The sequence below is a fragment of the Amblyomma mixtum genome, chromosome 2 (genome assembly GCF_055824585.1).
Source record: "Amblyomma mixtum isolate Tamu chromosome 2, ASM5582458v1, whole genome shotgun sequence".
Lineage (NCBI taxonomy): Eukaryota > Metazoa > Arthropoda > Arachnida > Ixodida > Ixodidae > Amblyomma > Amblyomma mixtum.
The window spans coordinates 300833782-300860979 of record NC_143013.1 but is presented as its reverse complement, the minus strand read 5'-3'; the positions used below and the strand labels follow the sequence as shown (position 1 = coordinate 300860979).

The following is a 27198-nucleotide window of genomic DNA, read 5'->3' as shown; positions in this document are numbered from 1 at the left end:
CTCTCGCCGAATGACACTGCCACAGATGCACAAACACCTTACCTCTTCCTTGGTAGGAGTGCTTCATTTATTCGCACAGGACCTGCGGAGCGATCCGATATTTTGCGGTAAGCTCGCAGCATGATTGACGCGGCTTAAATTTTGTCGATATGCCTCGTGGCTCTTGAGCGGGTCGTGGCATTTTGATCTCGTGGCAATAAACTCCTGAGCTCTCTGGGCTCGCCAGTTTCATGACGATTGTGCGCGGACGTGTAAGCGCCAATCCTTCATACTTCACGCAGAGAGCCCGAGTGCTCCTGCAAACAAAATAAAGCAACAACTAGTAAGTGCCGCAGAGTTTTATTAACAACGTGCACGCAAACGTGAAATATCAGCTTTCAGGTCGTACTAATTAGTTTCACTGAAATGCATCGAAATTGCTGTGCAGCAGATATGCTTTCCAATAAAGCGGAAAACTATTCTGTGGCACATGGTAGACAAAACTCGATGGCAATGCAGGTCAAGTATGCATGCAGATTATAACCGAAGTTACCCTCAAATTTAAGCGCCGCTCGAGCAAGCTGAGCTGAACTTTCGATCTCTAATCATTAATTTGTGTGACGAAGCCCTGTACTTTTGCCTATAAAACATCACTCACCACGAGTGGCCAGTCGCCTGGCGGATGCGAGGCCCTTCACGTAGCAGGCGGCCATGGCACTGGCCGGCTCGTTCAGTGGAACGGCGGACCGCCAGGTATTTGTCGCCGGCGAGTAACGTTCAACTTTGGCTGTCGTGGTTCTTCCTGCGTTCGGTAAAAAGTGGTGATCAAAACGCATTGTACAGAGTATTTAAGTTATACAAGTCAGTGCGTCAGTTATTTTTTTTTTCTGTGTTCGTGAAGTAGGACACTAATAGGGGGAAGTACTGATGCTGAGTACTGATTCGGTTCAGCTCAGTTTTGTAAAGCAATCACGCCTGCTTGGCGGTCACGTTTCTCTTGCCAGCTGAATAGGTCAAGAACTACGGCTCCATAGCCGTTCATTTAGGCAGAAAGTTGAATCTATTGCTTTATTTACTGTAACTCCAAGTCGAACAGCCAAGCTTTAGTAAGTAAACCTGAGAGCCGGAAATATATGTTGTTGTAGAAAGATACATAAAGACAGCTTATCGAACTGCATGCCAAGACTTTGGGATAATAGAGGTCCCCACCAACAAAAGACAAAAAAGTAATCTTTCGACGTCGCTCGTGCGCTTAGCGCCTGCTTTTGTACACTTTCCACGAAGAAAACTTTCTCAGCTGCATTTTTGTGTGCATTTAGTGCCTCTGAAATCAAGATTATGGTCCCCATTTCTTACTCTAGTTCTTTTTGTTACCCCATCCTTTTTATTCGCCAATATTTACCCTTAGTGACGATTCTGACCTCAGAAATAAACGTAGGGGCTCTAGTAGCAGCTATATGGCGTCGAAATCTGTGTTAAGCAGTCCTTGGGTTTCTTAAATATATAACGAAGCCTCGTGCCTATGCATTACAGAGTCCAGCAGCAAAGCGCCGTAATTAACTGCCGATTAATTCTGTGACTGATTAGTTCATTGACTGACTGAGTGATTGGTTGATTGATCGATTGATGAGTGATTGGTTGGAAAACAAGACGTTTTATTGCGTGAAAAGATTGGATTCCTCCACATTGAGCTGTTGCCCTCTGCAGAAACCACATTTGCCAAGCCACTAGAACTGGAAAGCGCAGTATCGTAAATGGTCAAACGCAGATTCAAGCTGAGATATCTGCTCGTAAAAAGAAGCTGAGGAGACGCGGAGAGAGAGAGAGGTGTGCACCATTGAATCCGCCGATGACGTAAAGATCGCCGTACAGCTGTGCCACGGCGAAAGTGCTGCGGCCCACGCACAGGGGCGCCATGGTCTGCCAGGAGGACGGGGCTCTGTCCTTCTCGCTGGCGATCACTGCGCAGGGCGTGCAAGTCGGCAAACCACAAGTTTAGGCTACGGGGTGAAAACACATTGCTATTGCCTTGTGCCGACCGACAGCCCATAGGCGACGAAGAAAGAGTAAAATAAATTTCTTCACTGGCTGGCGGAAGCAATGTGCGCAAAACAATTCTCCTCCCTTAGAGACTTGCGTCAATCGGAGAGACCTCAAATTGACACAAACAATCACCAACGGATAGGCATCCAATACTTCGACTTTTGATGCGTAGTTGAAAAAAATTAACTGTGGCTTAAGGGAGATGCAACCATGTACTAGCCCTATGTAACAGGCGTTAATGCAATCTAAGAGGGCTCCTGCACTCTCAACGAAGTTACGAAACCTTATAGTGGTACGCTCTGAGCAAGGTATAAGCGCAGAACTACGGCCATTTCAGCCCTCCTCTCCAATTTTCTCGGATTGGTTCCTAGCACGACGCCGAACATTACACGTAATATATTCGCATTAGTGTGTCGCGTTTACATTTTCTTCCACAGCAATATACGGACGTATAAAAAGAACGTCTCTCCTGTGTTCCAGGATTTCAGTTAAACGAAATTCGGTATTCACTTGTAATTTGTTTTATGAGCTATTTACCGGGTGTTCCAGCTAAATGTAACCAAACTTTTGAAAAAGGCAAAGTGCCCTAGTCCAGTGAAACCAACTCAGAGTTGTTCATAGCCGCGTGGCCTAGTCTTGAGTATTTTTTTGGCTCTTCAAAGCTAATTAATTAGTTAGGTTTAGCTAGCTAACTTTTTAATTATTAACTTAAGGAAGAAAGTGTCAACGCAAAAGTTATAGATCACCTCGAAAAACCGCTAGTAGTGCTGTTTCCGTCAAGTTACGATTTACGTAGCTTCATTTATTGGCCTTAAAAGAAAGTTGTCACGTGACCAGCTGCTCGCTCGCTTCTCTGCCCCAGTGTGCTCCCAAAATCTCATCGAGGAGAGGACTTCAGAAAAAATGGATTTTGTTCTTTAAGGCGCGTCTTGGGACGTTGAGTGACACAGTTGTCATGTGGAAACTTTTTTTTATTGTGCGGGTTATGGTTAAAGGCCGGTAAAAAAACTACTTTACGTAAATATTTGCTCCAAATGTCTCAGTAAGCTGTTTCTCAAAGCGATCTACAACTTTTCCATTAACACTTTGTTCCTCAAGTCAATAATTAAAAAGTTAGTTAATTAAGCTCAACTAGTTAGTCAACCTTGAAGAACGAAAAAATACTGCAGACAAGGCCACGCGACTCTAAACAACCCTCATTTGGTTTCAGACGGCTAGGACACGCCGTGTTTTTTTTAAAGCTTGGTTACATTTAGCTGGGACACCTGGTATATTGGAATCTGTTCAGCACTCTTCCGCTGGTCTGAGACTCATATGCAGCGTGAGTGGTGCTGAGCTAAAGGACATGATTTTTCTTTTTCATTATACTTGAATTAAATGTCCGGGCATCTATTTTTGCGGGACAAACTAAAAATTTTCAGCTTCCTGCGGGCGTTGCTGAGCAGAGTATCTCCCGCTTCTGTAACTTCTCAAGAGCGACCGTTTCTCCAAGACAGACCATCAAAGTACCGGTAAACAGAATTCGCAGGTTGAGGAACCTGAGACGCATACAAGACACGGATCTATTCATGATGCTCACTGCGTTTTGAGGCCGTTGAGTAGATTTTTTTCTGTCTGCATAGCTCTGCAAAGTAATATCGGTCCTTGCTACTCCAAAGTTCCCGTTGCCCAGAACGCCTTTGTTTTTTATTTGGCAAACCTGTGTTGCTTCGCAAACCATTAGCACCTTTCCAACGACAAGCACTTATGCTGACCATTCCTTCCAAGGGCATACAGAGGGTATGAAGTATTAAGGGCCTTCATGCTGGAATTATGGCCCTCGTATAATTATCAAGTTTGACATCTCACCAATAGAGATAGAGATCATACGGTTAGAGATGGGAGACTAACGGGAAACAAGCCTCTCCCAGACAACTTTCCCAGCCAGCAGTCCCTGGCGGGTTTATTTTGCTAGGAAGAACACAGCGGCACTTCAAAAACATTCACGGAAAGCGATACAGAATGCGTCAAACTTTAATATACAAAGGGTACTAATAATGTCTTAATGTAAACAAACTACAATGACAAAAGAAGTCAGACAATAACATAAAATCTTGCGAAAATAGGGAGCATTCAAAATGAGGTGCGTATGATCACATATAAAGGTACAGTTATTCGTTTCGCAGGCATTAAAAAGGGAAGGTAACTCGTAACAAACGCTTTTGTCGGGCATAAAGGCGATTGTTATAAACTAGCCAACTATTCTAGGCTGTTTTTCAGATAATATAGATGTTACAGATTACAGAGCATTATACACTAAATAGCGCCGTTCTAGCAACAACCGCTAACATACCGACAAAAAAAGACGTCAGACGCGCCCATCTAGACCGATGGCAGGAACACGACTTGAATATGAATGGGCAGACAATAAAAGGATGACTGTTTTGGGGGCTTTGCGCAGCGTTCGTGGTTTCCCCAAGAGGGATGAACACGCCCTCGCTCTCTATCCTCACTGGTGCTGAGGCGGCAGCGGCCGTTGTATCCGCCGACGACGTAGATGCGCCCCGCCATCGCCACCATCTGGTGGCTGCAGCGGGGTCCCGGCATCTGCTGCACCAGGCACCACGAGTTGGACGAAGGCGTGTACACCTCCACGCTGCTCAGAATCAGGCGGCCGTCGAAGCCGCCGCTCGCGTACAGCTTCCCTGCGTCGGACGGGCAATGACACAATGAGGGCGTGAAGACTGCTTCGCTTCAGACTTGCGCTTGCAATGATTTAGACATGTGCATGCTTTGAAGACATTTGCCTCAGTGGCAGCTGGGGTTTATAGCGATCCCGGAGTACCCGGATTCGAACCCGACCGCGGCGGGCGCGTTTTTATGGAGGCGAAACGCAAAAGGCGCCCTTGCGCGGTTCAATGTGAGCGTACGTTAAAGGTGCCCAGGTGGTCAACTGTTGCGGAGCCCTCCCCTACGGCACCCATTTTTCTCTTCTCTCACTCTCACCTTCCTCTCTTTCTTTACAACGTGGTTGAGGTCTCCACAGAATAGCGAGGCAGTTACTGCGCCATTTCCCTTCTTCAGAAATTTTTTTATGCGAAGCATATTGCTAGAGCTACCACTCACGCCGTCGGCGTGGGACCCCTAGACGTCACGCCACGTGACACCATGACGTCACACCACGTGACGTCGTGACGTCACACCACGTGACACCGTGACGTCACACCACGTGACATCGGATGAGAGAGGCGGCCTCCACCTCGCGCCGTCGCCGTGGGACCCCTAGCCGTCACGCCACGTGACACCGTGACGTCGTCGTGACGATGCCATCGCACAGACGCCGGAATGTCCTCGAGCGGCCTTCCCGCGCATTTCGAACGCGCGTTCACACTCGGTGTAGGTGAAACGCTCGCTCCACCGGGCAGGCAGACGCGGCTTCCGTGGCAATCCAGGCGCTTACCCAACGCGCGTCTCGGGGTTAGTCGGCGTTCCGCTGTAGCCATGCCGTTGTCTTCCCCCACGACGAAGGCTTCTAGTGGTTGTATTAAAATGACCAAGTATGCAACCAAGGAAAGCCATGTATTACCAAGCCTAGCCACCAATATGCTTCGCATCTGACTAGGCTTAACCTTAGCTAAGCCTCAGCCATAATTTTTTTTTTTTCACAGCGATGATATCATTCTAATCGATGGAGTCGGAAAGGCGCGAGGCCAGCGGAATACGGCAGTAGATGAACCTCGCTGCTTGTGGACCTTTCATTATGTTAGAGAATGGATGCGGTGGTGGTCGACAGAAACAGATGTAGCTATGGGCAAGCAATTTCACGCCCACAGTTTGTAGCAGATGCTAGCCAACAATGTCAAGGCGACTGGTAGCAATATCGCACGACGAATTTTAGTTGCAACTAGCTGTGGAACATGGATGTAGATATATCAGAGCCGCTGCGACCGTAGCGAAAGGTAGCGCAAGTCGGCCTTGGTTCTTGTGTCATGTTACGCAGGGTGCGGCAAACTCAAGCTGCTTTACTTTGACAAATGCTCTCGAACAATGCTAATCCTCAGTCCCGTGCACATAGCTTCGATAGCAAGAGCCGTGCGTGGCATGCAATAACTTCCACAACTTTATTACAGCCACACCTTCACATAGGACGCAAAAGAGCGGAAACGCCGGGATGGACCATATATCACTTCAGCGTGGTGCTACTTCCCAGCTAGGCTCTTTAAGTTACGCGCGAGGTAAATAGGTGCGAGCGGAGTCTATCGTTCTCACCTACCTCTAAATGCGCAGGCTGCACCGTCGCTGCGCGCCCTGCTCATCGAGCATACCGTAGTCCACTGGTTGGAGACGGGGTTGTACCGCTCCACACTGGCAGTGCGACTGGTGTCTGCATCATAGAGCACCAAATGCAAACGTCATTTTAGGACGATGTAAGCAATGAACAAACACTGCATTAAAAATGCAATTCCTATAGTCAAGTCTACTGGCGCAATACCAGAATTAAGAGGGCTTTATCGACTTCAGGAATCATGAATGCTCCCGTATACGGCAAGACTGTTCCCCACGGCCATGTTCTTAGGGCACGCACGAATGGAATAAACACTACCGGTTCCTCCCAAAGCCTAGCCAATTAGAGTTCACGCAAAAACGTTCGACAGCGCGAGCGCATACCGTCGCGTCCCCCGATGGCATAGACGTAGTTGTCCAGGGACGCGACGGCTACGTAGCCGCGGGCCGTGTGCATGGACGAGCAGGGATCCCAGACACACAGCTCGGTGTCGAAGCGTTCGCAGGAGCGCAGGTACGAGCTTCCCTGCATTCCGCCCACCACGTAGAGAAACTTGCCCACCATCGCTGCGCCGTGGTACGCCCTGGAAATGATCAGGAGTTTACCGATCTCACATTGCACACCCTGCCTTGCAGCCATTGCTTGGGCTCATTTTTCTATAGGCGACAAATGCAACGTGGACAAAAGTATCCAAATGTGCCCTGCGAAACAATATTTTAGTTGAGGGAGATTAGTTACTATAGCAGGTGGTTTTCACTTCAATGACACGAAAGTCCGGTTTTCGGATGCGCTGATGGAACTCTACTGCTTTTTATCTCCAGCAGCTAATGTTGTCTTTGGTGTGTTCGCTGTTCAATTGACTTGTTCGCATATCATTTGCAGCGGACGGTACAACTCGTATCATCATCATCGTCGTCATCATCATAAGCCTTACTAAGCTCACTGTGGGACAAAGGCCACTCCAATTTATCTCCATTCAACCCGGTCCTCTGTGAGCTGAGACCACCTTATCCACGGAAACAATGCGTAGCGACCTCTACGACCCCGATAGAGAGAAGCAACGATGGTATAGAAAGAACGAAGAAAACATTTATTTTAGTTTTACTCCGAAGATTAAGAGGGCGTATGCTTCGACCTCGGCTCGCTCGTGGTACACGAAAGAACCCTTCAAAGCGTATCTAGTGAAGCAGCGCAACGGCACAGGGCCAAAGGGAAGAAGGGGACGAACACAGCGCTGTGTTCGTCCCCTTCTTCCCTTTGGCCCTGTGCCGTTGCGCTGCTTCACTAGATATGTCAGACCAACTCACCCACCAGTTCATGTTGTACACCTTAAATGCGGATCGTGCATCTTGCCTGGGTGACGTGCCCTTCATGGTGTGCATGAGCCAGCGGTAGGCCCGCGGGTCGTACACCTCGACGGCGTCCCGTTCCTCTCCAGAGCTCCAGCCGCCCACCGTGAACAATACCTCGTGCGGCACGCGCGGAGCCCAGCGCTCGGGATTCGCGCCGGCGCAGCGCTCGCAGGGAAACCGAAACAGGGCTGCGATGGCTGCGGACAGATTGGGAGAATGGGGCATTTTTCTCTGGTGAGTCGAAAATAATGGCTGTTTTAACCAACGCGTTTAAGTGTAATGACTTGCAGCGCAAACAGATTGAAGATAGGGCTTATCGAAATGACATCATCAGCATGAGCACACCATGCGGCTACGGAGGGAAGCTATCTATGAAGTTTTCTTCAATGCCTGGTCGCGGTATCAAGGAGTCTATAACCATATTAGCGGTAAAAAGCCTTGATATCATTGCGGCCACCCGCATTGGAGCAATGCGAAAGCAAAGCATCCCCATACTATATAGACGTCCGTGACTCTTTTGACGCCCATGTACTATATCGACGTCCTTGGCTGTTTTGACGTCTAAGTGTATTTTTCGCATCTTTTTGCGTTTAATTAACTAATTACACCTCATTAACCAACTTTTTCTCACGGAAACATTTTATCACACACTATCTTTCGCAATCACACTTTCACATATTTATTATCAGAGAACGACGTGATCATGCGGACAAAATTTGCGGACACGTTTAGCGGAAACTTTTTGGTGACTCGACAGAGCCATATAATCATTTCGCATTGAGATGATTACAAAGTGATTAAGCAACTCAGACAGTGGTTCCTCACCTAAGCTAATAAATACCGTGAAAAGGGCCTGCTCTACTTGTGCTGCTAGGCATATAACTTTTTCAAAATGGGGAGGGGGCACAGATATGAATGATAGTGAAAGCGACGAAATAACGAACGCGGGACAAGCTCGTGTCATTTCGCTATTTTATCATTTTTCAATGTCTAGTAGACAAAGTTCGCGCGAGAGAAGACGTACATGACTGAACAGTACTGACTGAAGAGTGCAGATTGGTTTTCGATTTCTCATGAAATATGATTGCTCAAGGGCTCTAACCTCAAGATGGTAAGAGTATGTCGCAAGAGCAGTCACTGTGGGCGTTCTGTGGCAGCAGACACTGTGGCCGTTTACAACCTCTCTGCATATGCGCGAATTTTATTTCATTTCATTTACTTTACCCACAGGGCTTTCGCCTTACCGAGAGGTCACAATGAAAGTTTCACTGTCGTAGTGACAAGTGGAAACGGAGAGCTGATCGACAACAATGAGATCACTCAAATCATGTTGGACTTTATTGCGAGCTTCTAATGCTGTAGATGTTACGAATGAAATGAAAACGTAGGAGCTCATTATATTTTGATAGAAAATGATGACGCTGGCAGGAGCGCGCAGCTGAGTGCTCGCGTTATCTCCGCCAGATATCAAATCCTTGGTTCACATTCGGTCACGTTGGGTTTTCCGGCTTGCTGCAGCGCAAGTTTTGCTGACGGTGTCTGGCGACCAAGCATTGAGCCAGTGCTGGGGGTAATAGAGCACGCATGGTAGCGCGTAACAATATTAACGCATGGATCCACTCATTTTACACGCTTTGATTAAAGTTGACCTCTTTGAGACAGACATCTATGGCTGCTGGTCTAGAAAACACTTATACTATTGACTCCACACCTGACGTTCAATTTGTACCCCATGTGCACCAGAGGCTACTTTTGTTCGGCATGGTCGCAAGTGAAGTGAGTAGTTATTCGTGGTGACCTAAACAACTTGAGGCCATAGCAGCGCGCAAACACAGACGGACAAAACGGAGGTAACGTACACAAGGGCCAACTTTCAACCGATCAGGACAGCAGCTTGGGCATGTTGGTTATTCATTCTTGATGGAACAGCGCAAAACATCGGGACAAGAGACAAGCGCTGACTTACAACTGGTTTTTATTTCGAAGAAACATTGCTTCTTATACCTTCTTCACCCTCTCAAAAAGCACATGCGTCGCAACCATATCGTTCAAGCGTCCACAAAAAAGCATAAGACAAATAATCACAGATACTTATAATCACATTTTTAACATGTCAAATTCTTTCTTAGTCAAAGCTACAGACGGCGTGCTGACACAATCGTCGCGCAGACTCGCTATCGCAGCTGCCTCGATTATTTCCCGGACTAACTGGTCTTTGTGATTAGCCAAAGCTTGTCTCTTGTCCCGATGTTTTGCGCTGTTCCATCAAGTTTCAACCGATGTCACTCGAGTGGGCAGGTAGGTGCATATATCTCTGCACGAAACAACTATTTTCTTGTTTCTCTTTTTTGGCGCTTCCTTAACGATTTTTTTTTTGGTCTAGTTCTTCCAAATGGCTTTAAGATGGTCCTAACAGATCTTGCTCTCTTGATGCTTTCAATGAGGCAGCCAGCGTAAAGCGAGCGAAAAGTACGAGTTGCAGTGCAGATGACCAGACGCGTATACTCCCACCGTGACCGGGTTGTATTGAAGTCACTGTATATCAGGTACCCGAAGAGAGGACCAATCACTAAGCAACAAGATCATCCAGGAAAGTGGTCACGTGATTTGGTGAAGCTAGAAAGAGTTCGGCGACTAGAGCTTCCAAAACCGGCAGCATATCAAAACTGACCGTAAATGGCATGTATAATTCCCAGAAGCAGCATTTTGTCGGTAAACGCTGCTTTCCTAATTCAGCTACTGAGAGGTGGTCACTGCGGATGCCAACTCACCACCCTTGGGCGCATTGGATGCAACGCTTCCGCTCGACCCCGCGTCGCCGTGTTGGGGGTTCGCGGCGGCAAGCGCTCTGCATGCCTCCAGCCCGAAGCCTTCCAAGTGCAGCAGCAGCAGCGGGCTGGGTGAGCACATGCAGGGCCCCGTCTGCAGGGCCTCGCACACTGCCATGTGGTATGATTTGCTATTGGCAAATGTCGGGTTCACCTGCCGGAACTCGATGAGCGTCCTGCGCCACACGAGCGTGTCAAAACCATAGTTTTCTTAGACTTTATTTTGTGGCTTGGATCACAAAATCCACGCCTGCAATAAAATCTCCTTTCAGTCAAAGGGTGTTTGGTACTGGTGGCTGAGAGATTTGTTACGGTGACGAGCTTGGAAACGTTGCGACCGGTTGCGAGCTCGTCGGTACCTCGGCTTTTGTTTCTTTGACTAGCGCCATTAGCTTGGGCCGATCACGAACCGAGATTCCTGGAAGAGCAGTCTGAGTGCGCAATTTAGTGCGCATGAAACTAATGGCAGCTGTGATGGCAGTCTCGATAAAGGCACCAAGATCCAATGTCAGAAGGCCAATGTACTGCAACAGACCATTGGCTAATAGAGAGAGAGAGAATATACTGTTTTATTAATTCTACCAAATTGGTCTGCCGGAAAAGAACACTCATTGAATGATGATTACATGCCCCTTGAAACAAAAGCATTCAAGCTTCGCTGTCTGGCCCGTTGAAGAGGTCACGGTAAGCTGGAGACTTCCACCCCGCTTCCAAGCTATCGTTAGTTGCGTAGGCTTTGGGAATAATTTCAATTTAGTTACCATTTTCCTCGCGTACTAAACCAAACCTACCTGCTGTAATAATCTGAGAGACGCGGAAGTGCAGTTTTGCGAATTCGTTTCCATGAGCTTTGCTTCAGAGCTGCCACGCAAGCTTTGATAGGAGGAATGTTGTCTATACAGTGGTAAGCGGAAATTAACAGTGTAGCCGCGTGCACTCTCGAAAACAAGTGCAGCTTGCGTTAGGTAGCCCTTGCGTACAGAGTGCCCCACTCACGATTCTCTGCACAGGCCGATGCGCGCGCACTGTAGCAGCAAGAACAGGCCGGCATTCGGTTCCTTTGTGCCCGTACGGCCTTGCGTGTGCCAGCGACGGACGGCATGCAGCACGTCCACCTCGTCTCGCACGTTGAGCTCGCTCGAGGAAAGCAGCTCGACGAGCAGCCCTGTTGAAGCCCTCGAAAACTCGCTACTGCTTCGCCATACCTGCACACAATGAGCAATAGAAAGCAAACGTGACATTTATCAGCACAATGATGCGACGAAATTACACTATGGTACGCTTCCTACGTTAGAAACGATGTCTTAACCTTGAGCGCAAAAGCGTTAACAGAAGTCTCATGCCCCGCCGCGGTGGCTCAGAGGTTATGGCGTTCGGCTGCTGGCCCGAAAGACGCGGGTTCGATCCCGACCGCGGCGGCTGAATTTCGATGTAGGCGTAATCCTAGAGGCCCGTGCACTGTGCGATGTGAGTGCACGTTAAAGAACCCCAAGTGGTCGCAATTTCCTGAGCCCTTCACTATGGTGTCCCTCATAGCCTGAGTCGCTTTGGGACGTTAAACCCTATTAAACCAAACCAAGAAGTGTCATGAGCAAAGATACCGTCAGCTATTAATATGCAGTGTTGGCGTAGATGGCAGCGCCCAAGCAGTTGGTTTCGTCAGTGACAACTGCGCTGAACAAGCAGGATAGATTAAAAACATGTTCGAAAAAATAAACAGCCTCTAATATTTCCTAGTACAGAAAACGCATAATGTCTAAAGAACTCCGTCATGCAGTACTTTGCGTCATTTGAAGCTACCCTTTTGTGCCGTCTCTTCATGAATGTTTAATTTTCCAGTCCCGCGAAATTATTAACTTGCGTATACGTAACATGGAAGAGAAGGTTTCTGTGGCAATATATCTGCGACAAGCAGGCGAAACAAGTAATTTGGAGACATTTATCGAGGCAAACCATTAAACATAAGCTTTCCTTTTCGCAAATGAACTTTATGCTTAGACGAACAGTGCGGTACATACACTGAAGTAAATTTAGTGATTTCAAGGTTCACAATGCTTCTAGTGCCATCGCGCACGTTTCTTGCGCCATCGAAAAACGAGGGTTTGCGACATGCCTAAGCTGCCTGTAGTTACCGGGCCGGAAGAGACTTGCGAACCACGTGGCTTTTAGTCTTCCTGAGGCACGCGCGGGTGACATCACGTGGCACGCATGCTAAAGGATAGGAAGCAAGGGTGCATCCCGTGTGGCCCAGGTAGTTTGGAAGACGCAGCTAGAAAATTCAGGAGGCGAAGACAAACAGTCGCCGTGCCATCTAGGCAGCCAACTGGGCCCAAATAGAATCGATGGACCTGCAGCATGACGTCTAAATTGATGTTAACCCCGAACCATTTTCACACAACTCTCGCCACGCTGATATCGGTGGTTGGAATTTCCGCTCCAAAATGCAGATTTAAGACAAAAAACATTTCCACTTGTAACTTTCATTATATAAGCGCCACTCTACGACCTAATACGCCTCCCTAGAAGAACATCCTGGTTAAACATCCGTCGTAGTTTTATTTAATACGGTCACACGTCGGATAGTCCAGCAATTGACATTGATGCTCGTAGTGCCTTGATTACGGATCACTATTCACCCACGTACCCCCTTTGCCAAAAGTAACCGCGCAACGGTGGTTTCTCAGCCGCGTGGCGAACCCCTTATGGCAGCCCTTGAGCTCTGAATACGTGTAAAGGTGAACCCTTGTCCTCACGTTTTGACACCTTTAGGGGTGCCGTAAATGCTCCGTTATACGGTTGAGAAGCAGAAACCTGTTGCTTGGTTACTTTAGGCAAAGGGGGTAAATCTTCCATAGAAAATAAAGAAGCCCTTGCTCACCGCGCCGAAGTGTTCGCGCGCGAAAGAGAACACGGTGTCTCGGAACCTCGGCCAGTGGTGCCACAGCGCCAGAGCGGCCAGGCCGAGACAGTTGTCGACGTCCATGTTGTGCAGCAGGTGGTCCAGGCACAGGTCACGGGCCTCCTCCATCACCAGCATGTCGGCAGCCGCCAGCACCTCGGCCACGTTGCCGTTGTTGATGTGCAACTGCAGTGATGGTCATAAACAGAGTTGTATCATAAGCAGGAGAACTCTTGAAAAAGAGGACTTATTCTGCTTTCCTTCTACACATTCTGCCATGCGTTTCGGCAGAATATGTTAAAGAAAGCAGCTTGATTTCAGCTACGTATTAACCAAAAAAAAAATGTATTCTTCCGTCCTTCATTCAAACTAATGCTTATGCCAATGCGTGGTGTCGCTTAGCATTGCCACGGCAGAACATTGCTTCTCTATCACCAGGACGCTTTCTTCCTGAGCAACTCGGAGATGCTCAGAGCTCTCAGCTTCAAGCAGTTTCCTGCATGATGCGGACACAGCACTTCAAAACCGTTACTGCGACTTCTCAGAAATGGTTCGTTTAACACCCTATCGTCCCGCCATCTCTAGGTTTCTATTGCGAAACATATGGCTCATTACTAGCGATACTTGGCTTCTCTACCCTTCTCCACTTGTTAACCCCTCGAGGCTTGCCTCATCCGCGTAGTAGTAGCCAAGGAGGATGTCGAGCACGGACGCCGAGACCCCCGTGAGCTGCATCTCCCTGCGGGAACCGTACTCGGCGCAGAACGCCGCCTGGAAGAAGGGGCTCGTGGTGCAGAGGAAAGACCGGTGGGCCCTGAACTCGCCGCCGTCGTCGGTGCGAATCAGGCAGTCGTAACAGCCGTCGCCGCCGGGAAGCAGCAGTTTCCTGAAGAAGACAGACATGGCTTCCGAGAGAGATGGCGACGTGTGCTAAGAGCGGTCTGCGCTGTCCACGAGCCTCGCGTGAAACCAAGATTTCGTTTTCTTCTACCCACTTAGCTCAAGTAACCGGGCAGAAAAAAAACATCGCTTCGGCGGTGAAGCCAGATACTGATAATTGAGTGAATGGGAAAAAAAAAATTTTTGACTATGTGGAGTGGAGCTTTGTTCCTACTAGTAGCTGCCTGAATAGGATGTTGTATGGAGTTCTTCGGAAAGAGTATTGCAGCGTACTGTGTGTGCGCGCTGTGAGTTGGGGCTTCCGCACGGTGGCGTGAGGAACTCTCGTTTGGGTGCAGACTCCTCCCGCTAGAGAAGCATAGGGAATTGAGGGTTAGCCATACTGTGGTGTCGCATTAGGAGTGTACAGTTATGGAGATGACGTGATGTATGGTTCAGTATGGAATTAATGGAGAGGGTGGACTTGCGACACAGTGACACGGTGTGCACACTATTTACTGTCATTCTTTGAAAGATTGCGCTGGCGGACGAAGGACAAGGGCAAGAAGTGGACGCAATTTCACATGCAAACTTGTTGTGCTTGTCCGTCGTAGGATAGCGCTGCCTTTCTCACAACGATTACCAATCAACTTGATCTGCAACATATCTTGCTTATTGCTGATTGGTTCTGACAGAATGAAACGAGAACAGGTCTTGTTTGAACGAGAATTTAGCCGGCGTAGAAACAGCGCCGTTATGCTGCTCTGCTTTGCGCAGTATTTTGCGAAATGCGGAAAGAGACCTCGTGGGCGGAAAACAGCGAAAAAAATACAATGCGGTCCCTAATATGGCTGGAAGTACAACAAAGCTCAACGTAGTAATGTTTCAAAGCTAGTGAACGAGTCCAGTGTCAGATCGTGGCAGTATAATTGACTGCACCGTGCCTGGAACTTAATCGCAAATATTTTATTGGAATAATATTACGTCAATTTGGGCTAGACGGTGCATATTATTTGAGAAAGAAAAATAATAGCGCTTAAGAGAGAGACACTGGGAAGACCGACACAGGATATGCGCTAACTTCATCTTACTTTATTCACTGCCAAGCCAGCAAATACACCTATTGCGTGAGCGACAATTTATCTTTCACACGATCTAGTCGCTCACACGATCTAGATTGTCGGAGCGATACTTGTGTCCGCCTTGTCAAGACCGAGATGTCATATCTTGAACGGTTTTTTTGATGCCTTGTGTTCTTGCTTTTTGAGCATGCCTGAGATTTTCATTATATTTGCTGGCTTGGCTGTGAATAGTCAGATGAAGTTAGTGCATCTCCTATGTCAGTCTTTCTTGTGTTTGTCTCCCTTTAGCGCTATTAAGTTTGTCTCAAATAAAATTTTATTGGAAATAGAGACCGCTTATCTGTTGGCAAAAATAGATTCAGGCTCGAGTCATTCCAACTCATTCTGATTTAGTTATTTCTCTTTAAAATAGACGCAGTAGTCTTCGCATCTATGGTTAAAAAGCTGGGTCTTGGAATACATGCAATACACGCGTTACTAAAATCTTTAAAGACATCCAGTATTTTAGGATGATATTAAGTCCTTGTTACGTGGAATTTATATCTGGATTGATTTCTATGCGTCTCTCACCGTTCTGTAGTCCGCAAGCTGAACTAAAAAAAAAATGGCAAGAGCAGCTCTCACAGTTAATTTGCCGCGCATCACTAGCAAGGATCGTGCTTGTTGCGGTTGATTAGGACGATGTTTTCGGGCCTCAACCAATCTCATTTCACGAGTGTCGTGTTTGTGCTTCTTTCCGAGTCGACGCGTCGGAGCACTCGCTTCGAAGCTGTTTGGGCTTCCCGTAACGAGGAACGGTGTGCCGGGATGTGTTCAAGTTTCTAAAAAAAAATAGAAATAAAAAAACTGGTGACATGCATTCAAGCTTCGCCCAATTGGGGTGTCATCAGCCCACGCAGGGTGCGCTACCAAGGAAGCGCACCGGCACTGAGAGGTACTAAAGTGCAGCTTATGGGGAGAAAACTTAAGCTGGGCGTTTCCGGCCATTGGGGCCAATTAGAGGCTCGGTAGAGCGGCGCACAACGAACGCCGAGTGCTCCGTGTTGTCCGTGTTGCGACAGTTTCGCATGAAAGAGCGGGTGCCAGCCCGTGGGGAAACTGGCGCAGAAAATGCGAAAGAGGCGTTAGTGCTCGCGGATAAACGGAGCGGCCTGCCTTACTGCACTGGGGTGGTTAAAAGGTAACGAGAAAAGTGGGCGTAGAAGTTCGCATTGCTCAAAAGTTTGCCTACTGCGAAACAGCGGAGAAGGCGTGCATCGTTTAAAGTTTTCCTCCGTCCAAAACATGAGTGCGGGACCATAGCTGGCTGAACTGAAATTTGCAAATACGCTGTGCTCTACCAGCAAACAAGGTCGAGTTCAACGTCATACGTTCGTTTGGAATTTGAAGATGACAAAGCTACTCTAATGTTATCACTAACAAAACCCACTCGCAGAGATATTTTGGGGTGACAATGGGCTAGTTAAGAACACCTTGGACTTGTTAAGAACGTTTTTGCGAACCGAACATCTTTGCTGGTGCTAACACATCAATGAATGCATACGAAGATAGCCAGGAAAGACGCACGGCAAAATAGAACTAAACAATGCGAAATCACATTTCTCATATCTGCAAGAAATTACCGGCAGGGGGATTGAAGACTGGACTGCTAGCGATGGAAATTATAGGAGGTGCGTGAACATAGTTTTATTGATGACGGACATTCACGAGAGCTAACTTCGAACTTTGTTTTCGCGGCTGGTCCAGGCAAGCATTCTGCTGTTCGCTCTGTTTTCTCCTGCTTAGTGTTTAAGCACTTGGTGCGAGTGACTGCAACTGATATATTTTCTGCAGTAAAAAGTAACTGATCCCTTTCCAAGGTGCTCTAAACGACATGGTTCTCCTTCAGGAGGACATTGTCCGTCCTCATGACATGCTTCCCAAGAAAAAAAAAATCTACAATTCGTGCAAGCATATAAGAGATGACCAATATTTGTACGAGCACTGCAGGTGACACACAAATACAGGGAACATGGCAGGAGGAATGGCATGTGACATAGACCACACGGGGTCAATGCAGAGGCCTAAGCACATTGGTATATTCTGTAGTTAAAAATGACGCCACGAAGGACAGAGCAGTTAGATTATTGTAAATTTAATATGAGAGATGGTGTACAGCGCCATAAAAAAGCACTGCCAACGGCATAGACAAAAGAGAAAGTGGGTGTGACTTAATTGCTCAGCTGCGAGTGCCACTTGGGACGAAAGTGTCGTGCAGTGATGACATATATCTAAACGAAACACAGGAAGTCACCTTTAGGGACACAGGCCTCATACCCTCTAAATAACTACATCTTTGGAAAGAAAACAAAGGGCGGGGACGGGGGAACGGAGGAGAGAGGGTAAGTATACTTGAAACTTAAGACCTGCGGAATTCGCAACCACAGGCTTGAAAAAGAAAAGGATCATCATGCACGGAGGACCACCTCGCAGAAGGCACCTTCTGGCCTTTGTGAAGAACAAATTAAATCGAGTAGGGCATATAGCTCCGTGAACGACATCACACAACACAGAAAGTGTAAACGGAGAGCGCGCCGAGGGAGGGGATGCGTAGAAGGCACAGAACATAGCAGACCTGATGCGAATGTTTGAGAGTATGCAAGGTGTATTCCTTGCCGCGAACAGATTCCAAATTTCCTTTCCGCATCCCCTTAAAGTTCTCCATGTGACCGTTACTTGGTTCTCTTTACCCGACCATGCCTGAACCTATGACCACACCGGTCGCGATACTAACGCGATAACGTTTAGGCTCCCATGTCACAGAAAATGAGGTGTCGTCGTCGGCGTCGTTGGACGAGAGAGAGAAATCCCGATAGAAGCAAAGCAAATAATAGCACCACAATGGTGGCCTAGTGGTCCGAGGGTCCGCCTCGCATGCGGGAGTGGCGGGGTTCGATCCGTGAATTACAACTTCAAAATAGTAATTTTTCCTGTTACAAAAAATAACAAAACTCGTAGAGGGGCAAGATGGTGCATGGCTATTGTTCTTTCTCAGCCTTTTCGTGGGTGTATTGCTGCGCTATTATTTTTCTTCAGAAATTACAGTCAATGTTGCGTAAAGCTGTCTCGTTTCGAGATAGGCATAGAGAGCCAGAACTAAAGAAAAGAGCCCAGCGAAGGGAAGGGTTTCTGGGCACAGCGACTAGGCCCGTTATTGCAGGCAGTGCCGTCTCTATTAGAACCTTGAAGGTGAAACGCAGACTTTTCTCCCGGCTGCATTCTTCAACACACACACACACACACACACACACACACACACACACACACACACACACACACACACACACACACACACACACACACACACACACACACACACACACGCGCGCACGCACGCACGCACGCACGCACGCACGCACGCGCGCACACACACACACACACACACACACGCACGCACGCACACACATTTCACTTTTATTCACGGTACTGCAGCACCTTCTCAGAGCAGCATGAGAGCGCCGTTCTAGTTTAGCGGTGAAGATCTGCGCAAGAAGGCCTGAGTATTGAAACTCCGCTAACCCCCCCCCCCCCCCCCTTTCCTTAGTCTAGGAGAGCAATATAGCTGCAATGAGAGGCCGCCTTCCTTGTTTAGGTTAGGTTGCGTTATGATAAATGAAGGCCCGAGAGCTGTCTCACACCGGATGGTTTTAAACCAGAACCACGCCGCGAGAAATAAGATGAGAACAACCAAAAGCAGGAAGAAATGATGAGTGCCTACCCCACTCGGTCTAAGGAAAGCGTGGGTAGGTTGAGCTTGCTTTGTAAACTTGGCGTTGGTGCATTTAAGCTGTTGGGCCTGATTCAGAGTTGACATGCACGGCCATTAACTTGTTAGGAAGGCAGAACCTCACGATAGCGTTACTTCATAGCTTGCCTGGCAGCCTTGATGCCTTAGGAAGCATAAGAGGGTTCTCACACAGCTTCCACCCTCGCCATTCGATAACGTTCTACGTCACATCAGCGGTAACTCAGAACGTGCTACGTCCGCCGCTTAAGAACGTGGGTGGCGCTGGTGAACACTCCCAAGGTTAGGTTATTTGTAAAACATAAATACCCCCGAAAGCAGAACGTTTGACAGCCGTCGCCGTAGCTCAGCGGTAGAGCACCGGACGCGTAATTCGGAGGTCGTGAGTTCGGATCCCACCGGCGGCATGTGGTTGTTTTTCTTCTGCTTTTCTAATCAATTAGCTTTAAGCGATAACATATTCAGTAATACAAATTGATCAACACCACAAAATAAATTAATTAAAAATCCCCTGTGCCCCTTGGTTTCTGTGGCTGTTGGCTTCTCTCATACTTATAACGAGCCCCTCATTCCCTTTTCCTCGTCTGCTTAGCTACAGTTTAGGTCTGTTCTCAACCAAGCTTTGCGTAGCACATGACGAAGTGGCCGGACAGTCATGCGTTTGTTTTAAAAGAAAGCACATGGCAGAATCTACGGCAACTTTTATGCTTAAGACTATTGGAGAAGCAATGTTTTGAGCACGGAAACTGGCAAGCACCGTCGCAGTCAGCACCGTTCGTGTTAACAGTCCAGATGCCTTTTTTTCTTCTCATGGGAAGTTTTTCTGTTCTATAATGCTACGATTCTTCGAGAAAACACTAAATTTGTTACCCGTGTTTGTCAAAGGCCCAATGCTGCTTTCAAATTCGCCGAGTCTTTTTTTGGGCCAGCTAATGGTTAGTTTAAAGATGTCAACGTCAAGAAATGTTTCCGTGTGTCGCGGGTAATAGCAGCCACATGGCGTCGAAATCTGTGTTAAGCACTCCTTGGGTTTCTTAAAAACGAAGGCAGCCCTGCGCCTATGCATTACACCTGCTATCTAAAGAGTCCAGCAGCAAAGCGTCTTTATTAACTGCCGATTTACTCTGTGGCCATTTAGTTCATTGACTGACTGAGTGATTGGTTGATTGACTGATGACTGATCGGTTAAAAAAACAAAACCTTTTATTTCGTGAAAAGATTGGATTCCTCCACTCTGGGTTGTATCCCTCTGCAGAAACCACATTTGCCAAGCAAACGGAACTGGACAGCGCAGTATCGCAAAGGGTCAGTCGCAGATTCAAGCTGTTCCTCTGCTCGTAAAAAGAAGCTGAGGAGACGCGGAGAGAGAGAGAGGTGTGCACCGTTGAATCCGCCGATGACGTAAAGGTCGCCGTACAGCTGTGCCACAGCGAAAGTGCTGCGGCCCACGCACAGGGGCGCCATGGTCTGCCAGGAGGACGGGGCTCTGTCCTTCTCGCTGGCGATCACTGCGCAGGGCGTGCAAGTCGGCAGACCACAAGTTTAGGCTACGGGGAGGAACACATTGCTATTGCCTCGTGCCTACCGACAGCCCATATGCGACGAAGAAAGAAAATAAATTTCTTTCCTGGCTGGCGCACGCAATGTGTGCAAAACAATTCTCCTCCCTTTGAGACTTGCGTCAATTGGAGAGACCTCAAATTGACACAAAGAATCACCAACGGATAGGCATCCAATACTTCGACTTTTGATGCGTAGTTGAAAAAAATTAACTGTGGCTTAAGGGAGATGCAACCATGTACTGGCCCTATGTAACATGCGTTAATGCAATCTAAGAGAGCTCCTGCACTCTCAACGAAGTTACGAAACCTTATAGTGGTACGCTCTGAGCACGCTATAAGCGCAGAACTACGGCCATTTCAGCCCTCCTCTCCAATTTTCTCGGATTGGTTCCTAGCACGACGCCGAACATTAAACGTAACATATTCGCATTAGTGTGTTGCGTTTACATTTTCCTCGCCAGCAATATCCGGACGTATAAAAAGAACGTTACTGCTGTGTTCCAGAATTTCAGTTAAACGAAATTCGGCATTCACTTGTAGTTTGTTTCATGAGCTATTTGTTTCATGAGCTGTTTCATGAGCCTGGAGAATGCGAAGCATCATCATGTCGCGTAATTTGGAGGCGCACAACCACAGCGACGGCGCGAGGTGGTCCCCTGTTTCTCCACTGTTGTGACGTCATCAAGTCACGTGGTGTGACGTCATGTATCACGTGATTTGGAGGCGCACCAAAGTGCACAGCCAAAATTTCATTGTCTCTTGAGACAGGTCCAATCCCTGAAAATATCGAAGTCCGGGTACTGAGGCTCTTTATACATCAAGACAGACGGTCAGAAACAACATTGGCCAAACTCCGTCAGGTGGGGGACCAGGTGGGCCGCTTGGTCCGCCGGGTTTCTAACAAGCGCGGGGGGTTACGATGTAAGGACGCCTTGCGGCTGGCGCATGCATTTGTAACCAGTCGAATTCTATATTCGACTCCATACCTCCACCTGCGGAAGCAAGACGAGGATTCACTCGAAGTCATCCTCCGCAAAATTATTAAGCGGGCTCTAGGCCTCCCCGTGACCACCTCCAACAAGCGCCTCCTGGGCCTAGGCATGGTGAACACATTTCGGGAGCTCCGGGAAGCCCACTTGACTAACCAATACACACGTCTCTCGAAGACATCGTCGGGTCGCCGCCTCCTTGCCCGGCTACACATCCAACATACCACTCTCATGGAAGAGCGCGTACGTATTCCATCCCAGTGGAGATGCGCCCTCCACGTGCGCCCTCTTCCCGCGAACATGAACCGTGAGGACCATAATGGCCGGCGCCTGGCGCGGGCGGAAGCTCTGGCCCGCCACTATGGATCGAAACCCGGCGTATTCTACGTGGATGCCTCAGGCCCCCACCATGGGGGATGGTACACAGCCGCAGTCGTCCACCAATCCAAAACAGTGAACGGCCTTACTTTCCAAGCCCGTGACATAACACACGCGGAGGAGGTCGCCATTGCGTTGGCTGCATCTGATTCCAATTCAAAAACAATTATTTCCGACTCGCGAGGGGCATGTCGGAACGTCGAGCAGAGCTGGGTACCGTATCTAGCCTACCGCATTCTTCAAAACAGCGTCTACACCGGTGACCCCGCGCACCGGCGTATCGTTTGGGCTCCCGCTCACATGGGCCTTGAGGGAAATGAGGCAGCTGACGCCGCCGCCCGCGCGCTCTCTCACCGGACATTCCCCTCCGACCCTGACGATCAGGAACTCGAATTTATTCCAGCTTACACCTTCAAAGACATCGTTTTACTCTATCAATCTGGCCATGGTCTTTATCCCCGCCCGTGTAAAGGTCTGTCAAAGGCGGAGGAGCGGCTTCTGCTCCGCCTGTATACTAATACTTTGCTGTGCCCGGCAGCTCTGAAACACTTCGACCCTTCTTTCTCGGGCAGCTGTCCTCACTGTGCGGAGAAGTCTTCGGACATCTACCACATGGTGTGGGCCTGCCCCTCCAACCCTGCTATCCCCCCTCACCCCAACCCAACCCGGGAGGACTGGGAGGCGACCCTGCTCGGCTGCTCTGACCTGCAGGCCCAACGGGCCTTGGTCGCGCGAGCCTGGGCGGCGGCCGATGCCACTGGGGTCCCGAACTAGGGACCTCCACCTAGTATTGTAAGGGCTGGCCCCCTCTGGGTCAGCTCATGCATAACCTCCTGTATTATACCTGTACATAAATGTTTTCCACCACCACCACAACCACAGCGACGGCGCGAGGTGGGCCCCCGTTTCTTCACTGTCGTGACGTCATCATGTCACGTGGTGTGACGTCATGTGTCACGTGATTTGGAGGCGCACAACCACAGCGACGGCGCGAGGTGCGCCCCCGTTTCTCCACTGCCGTGACGTCAGCGTGTCACGTGGTGTGGCATCATCGTGTCACGTGATTTGGAGGCGCAAAGCCACAGCGACGGCGCGAGGTGGGCCCCAGTTTCTCTACTGTCGTGACGTCATCGTGTCACGTGGTGTGACGTCATGTATCACGTGATTTGGAGGCGCATAACCACGGTGAAGGGCTGAAGTGGTAGCTAAAGTAGTATGCTTCGCATAAAAATGGATTTTATTCTTTAAGGCGCGTCTTGGGACGTTGAAGTGGCACAGTTGTCATGTGGAAGCTTTTTATGCGAAGCATATTGCTAGAGCTACCACTCACGCCGTCGCCGTGGGACCCCCACGTGACACCGTAACGTCACACCACGTGACATCGGATGACAGAGCCGGCCTCCACCTCGCGCCGTCGCCGTGGGACCCCTAGCCGTCACGCCACGTGACACCGTGACGTCACACCACGTGACATCGGATGAGAGAGCCGGCCTCCACCTCGCGCCGTCGGCGTGGGACCCCTAGCCGTCACACCCGCGCTTTCCCGCGCATTTCGAACGCGCGTTCACACTCGGTGTAGGTGAAACGCTCGCTCCACCGGGCAGGCAGACGCGGCTTCCGTGGCAATCCAGGCGCTAACCCAACGCGCGTCTCGGGGTTAGTCGGCGTTCCGCTGTAGCCATGCCGTTGTCTTCCCCCACGACGAAGGCTTCTAGTGGTTGTATTAAAATGACCAAGTATTCAACCAAGGAAAGCCATGTATTATACCAAGCCTAGCCACTAATATGCTTCGCATTCCCCAGGCTTAGCCAAGCTGAGCCTCAGCAATTTTTTTTATTGCGCGGGTTACGGCTAAAGGCCGGTAAAAAAGCTACTTTACGTAAATATTACTTTGCTCCAAATGTCTCAGTAAGCTGTTTCTCAAAGCGATCTACAACTTTTCCATTGACACTTTGTTCCTCAAGTCAATAATTAAAAAGTTAGTTAATTAAGCTCAACTAATTAGTAAACCTTGAAGAACGAAAAAATACTGCAGACTAGGCCACGCGACTCTAAACAACCCTGATTTGGTTTCAGACGGCTAGGACACGCCGTGTTTTTTAAAAGCATGGTTACATTTAGCTGGGACACCTGGTATATTGGAGTCTATTCAGCACTCTTCCGCTGGCCTGAGACTCATATGCAGCGTGAGTGGTGCTGAGCTAAAGCACATGATTTTTCTTTTTCATTATACTTGAATTAAATGTCCGGGCATCTATTTTTGCGGGACAAACTAAAAATTTTCAGCTTCCTGCGTTCGTTGCTGAGCAGAGTATCTCCCGCTTCTGTAACTTCTCAAGAGCGACCGTTTCTCCAAGACAGACCATCAAACTACCGGTAAACAGAATTCGCAGGTTGAGGAACCAGAGACGTATAGAATACACGGATCTATTATTAATGATGCTCACTGCTATTTGAGGCCGTTGAGTAGATTTTTTTCTGTCTGCATAGCTCTGCAAAGTAATATCGGTCCTTGGTACTCCAAAGTTCCCGTTGCCCAGAACGCCTTTGTTTTTTAGTTGGCAAAGCTGTGTTGCTTCGCAAACCATTAGCACCTTTCCAACGACAAGCACTTATGCTGACCATTCCTTCCAAGGGCATATAGAGGGTATGAAGTGTTAACGGCCTTCATGCTGGAATTATGGCCCTCGTGTAATTATCGAGTTTGACATCTCACCAATAGAGATAGAGATCATACGGTTAGAGATGGGAGAGTGACGGGAAACAAGCCTCTCCCAGACAACTTTCCCAGCCAGCAGTCCCTGGCGGGTTTATTTTGGAAGGAAGAACCCAGCGGTACATAAAAGACATTCACGGAAAGCGATACAGAATTCGTCAAACTTTAATATACAAGGGGTATCAATAATGTCTTAACGTAAACAAAATACAATGACAAAAGAAGTTAGACAGTAACATGAAATCTTGCGAATATAGGGAGCATTCAAAGCGAGGTTGTGCGTGTGATGAGAAATAAAGGTGCAGATAAATAAATTGAAGTTCTTCGTTTCTTAGGCATTAAAAAAAGAAGATAACGCGTAACAAACGCTTTTTTCGGGCATAAAGGCGAGTGTTATAAACTAGCCAACTAGTCTAGGCTGTTTTTCAGAGAATTTAGATGTTACGGATTACAGAGAATTACGCATCAAACATGGTCGTTCTAAGAACATCCGCTAGCATACCGACAAAAAAGACGTCAGAATCCCCGATATAGACCGATGGCAGCAACACTACTTCAATATGAATGGGCGGACAATAAAGGATGACTGTTTTTGGGCACTTGCACAGCGTTCGTGGTTTCCCCAAGAGGGAAGACCACGCCTATGCGTGCGCTCCCTCTCTATCCTCACTGGTGCTGAGGCGGCAGCGGCCGTTGTATCCGCCGACGACGTAGATGCGCCCCGCCATCGCCACCATCTGGTGGCTGCAGCGGGGTCCCGGCATCTGCTGCACCAGGCACCACGAGTTGGACGAAGGCGTGTACACCTCCACGCTGCTCAGGATCAGGCGGCCGTCGAAGCCGCCGCTCGCGTACAGCTTCCCTGCGTCGAAGGGGCAACCACACAATGAGGGCGTGAGGAAATGCTTCGCTTCAGACTTGCGCTTGCAATGATTTAGACATGTGCATGCTTTGAAGACATTTGCCTCAGTGGAAGCTGGGGTTTACAGCGATCCCGGAGTAGCCAGGGTTCGAACCCGACCGCGGCGGCCGCGTTTCGATGGAGGCGAAACGCAAAAGGCGCCCGTGTGCCGTTCAATGTGAGCGTACGTTAAAGGTGCCCAGGTGGTCAACTATTGCGGAGCCCTCCCCTACGGCACCCATTTTTCTCTTTTTTCACTCTCACCTTCCTCTCTTTCTTTACAACGTGGTTGAGGTCTCCACAGAACAGCGAGACAGTTACTGCGCCATTTCCCTTCTTCAGAAATCTTTTCTTTTTTTTTTTTACAGCGATAACATCATTCTAATCGATGGAGTGGGAAAGGCGCGCGAGGCCAGAGGAATACGGCAGTAGATGAACCTCGCGGCTTGTGGAGCTTTCATTGCGTTAAAGAATGGATGCGGTGGTGGTCGACAGAAACAAGATGTAGCTATGGGCAAGCAATTTAACGCCCACAGTTTGTAGCAGATGCTAGCCAACAATGTCAAGACGACTGGTAGCAATATCGCACGACGAATTTTAGTTGCAACTAGCTGTGGAACATGGATGTAGATTTATCAGAACCGCTGCGACCGTAGCGAAAAGTAGCGCAAGTCGTTGGCCTTGGTTCTTGTGTCATGTTACGCAGGGTGCGGCAAACGCTTAGCTTTACTTTGACAAATGCTCTGGAGTAATGCTAATCCTCAGTCCCGTGAACATAGCGTCGATAGCAAGAGCCGTGCGTGACATGCATTAACTTCCGCAACTTTATTACAGCCACACCTTCACATAGGACGCAAAAGAGCGGAACCGCCGGGATGGACCATATATCACTTCAGCGTGGTGCTACTTCCCAGCTAGGCTCTTTAAGGTACGCGCGAGGTAAATAGGTGCAAGCGGAGTCTATCGTTCTCACCTACCTCTAAATACGCAGGTTGCACCGTCGCTGCGCGCCCTGCTCATCGAGCACACCGTAGTCCACTGGTTGGAGACGGGGTTGTACCGCTCCACACTGGCAGTGCGACCGACGTCTGCATCATGGAGCACCAAATGCAAACGTCATTTTACTACGATGTAAACAATGAACGAACACTGCATTAAACGTGCAATTCCTATAGTCAAGTCTACTGGCGCAATACCAGAATTAAGAGGGCTTTATCGACTTCAGGAATCCCGAATGCTCCCGTATACGGCAAGACTGGTCCCCCCGACCATGTTCTTAGTGCACGCACGAATGAAATACACTACCGGTTCCTCCTAATGCCTAGCCAATTAGAGTTCACGAAAAAACGTTCGACATCGCGACCGCATACCGTCGCGTCCCCCGATGGCATAGACGTAGTTGTCCAGGGATGCGACGGCTACGTAGCCGTGAGCCGTGTGCATGGCCGAGCAGGGATCCCAGACACACAGCTCGGTGTCGAAGCGTTCGCAGGAGCGCAGGTACGAGTTCCCCCGCATTCCGCCCACCACGTAGAGGAACTT

At 48.7% G+C, this 27198-nt stretch overlaps 2 protein-coding genes across 2 annotated transcripts; both read right to left on the bottom strand.

Annotated features, from left to right (window-relative positions):
- Positions 1–273: 273 nt before the first annotated feature.
- Positions 274–6817, bottom strand: LOC149364673 (uncharacterized). Its single transcript, XM_089570158.1, has 6 exons — positions 6670–6817; positions 6275–6385; positions 4515–4706; positions 1815–1940; positions 638–781; positions 274–296 (listed from the first exon to the last, which is right to left on the bottom strand). Exons 1-6 carry the CDS (start codon positions 6815–6817, stop codon positions 274–276), a joined length of 744 nt encoding a protein of 247 aa, XP_089426284.1.
- Positions 6818–7158: 341 nt separating this feature from the next.
- LOC149364672 (uncharacterized) lies at positions 7159–27174 on the bottom strand. The gene is made up of 11 exons (XM_089568729.1): positions 27027–27174; positions 26634–26744; positions 25426–25617; positions 20493–20618; positions 19240–19255; positions 14035–14251; positions 13345–13551; positions 11463–11671; positions 10410–10642; positions 7598–7835; positions 7159–7228 (listed from the first exon to the last, which is right to left on the bottom strand). The coding sequence occupies exons 1-11, from the start codon at positions 27172–27174 to the stop codon at positions 7159–7161; spliced, it is 1767 nt and encodes a 588-aa protein (XP_089424855.1).
- Positions 27175–27198: the final 24 nt, after the last annotated feature.

Coding starts and splice junctions, on each gene's coding strand:
- LOC149364673 (XM_089570158.1), bottom strand. CDS start 6,817: ATGCAGGGAAGCTCGTACCTGCGCTCCTGCGAACGCTTCGACACCGAG. Junction 4,707..6,274: donor TGCAGCCTGCGCATTTAGAG/GTAGGTGAGAAC, acceptor CGTCCGACGCAG/GGAAGCTGTACGCGAGCGGC. Junction 297..637: donor CAGGCGACTGGCCACTCGTG/GTGAGTGATGTT, acceptor TTTTGTTTGCAG/GAGCACTCGGGCTCTCTGCG.
- LOC149364672 (XM_089568729.1), bottom strand. CDS start 27,174: ATGCGGGGGAACTCGTACCTGCGCTCCTGCGAACGCTTCGACACCGAG. Junction 11,672..13,344: donor CGCGCGAACACTTCGGCGCG/GTGAGCAAGGGC, acceptor CATTGTGTGCAG/GTATGGCGAAGCAGTAGCGA. Junction 7,229..7,597: donor AAGGTGTACAACATGAACTG/GTGGGTGAGTTG, acceptor TTTGTCCCACAG/TGAGCTTAGTAAGGCTTATG.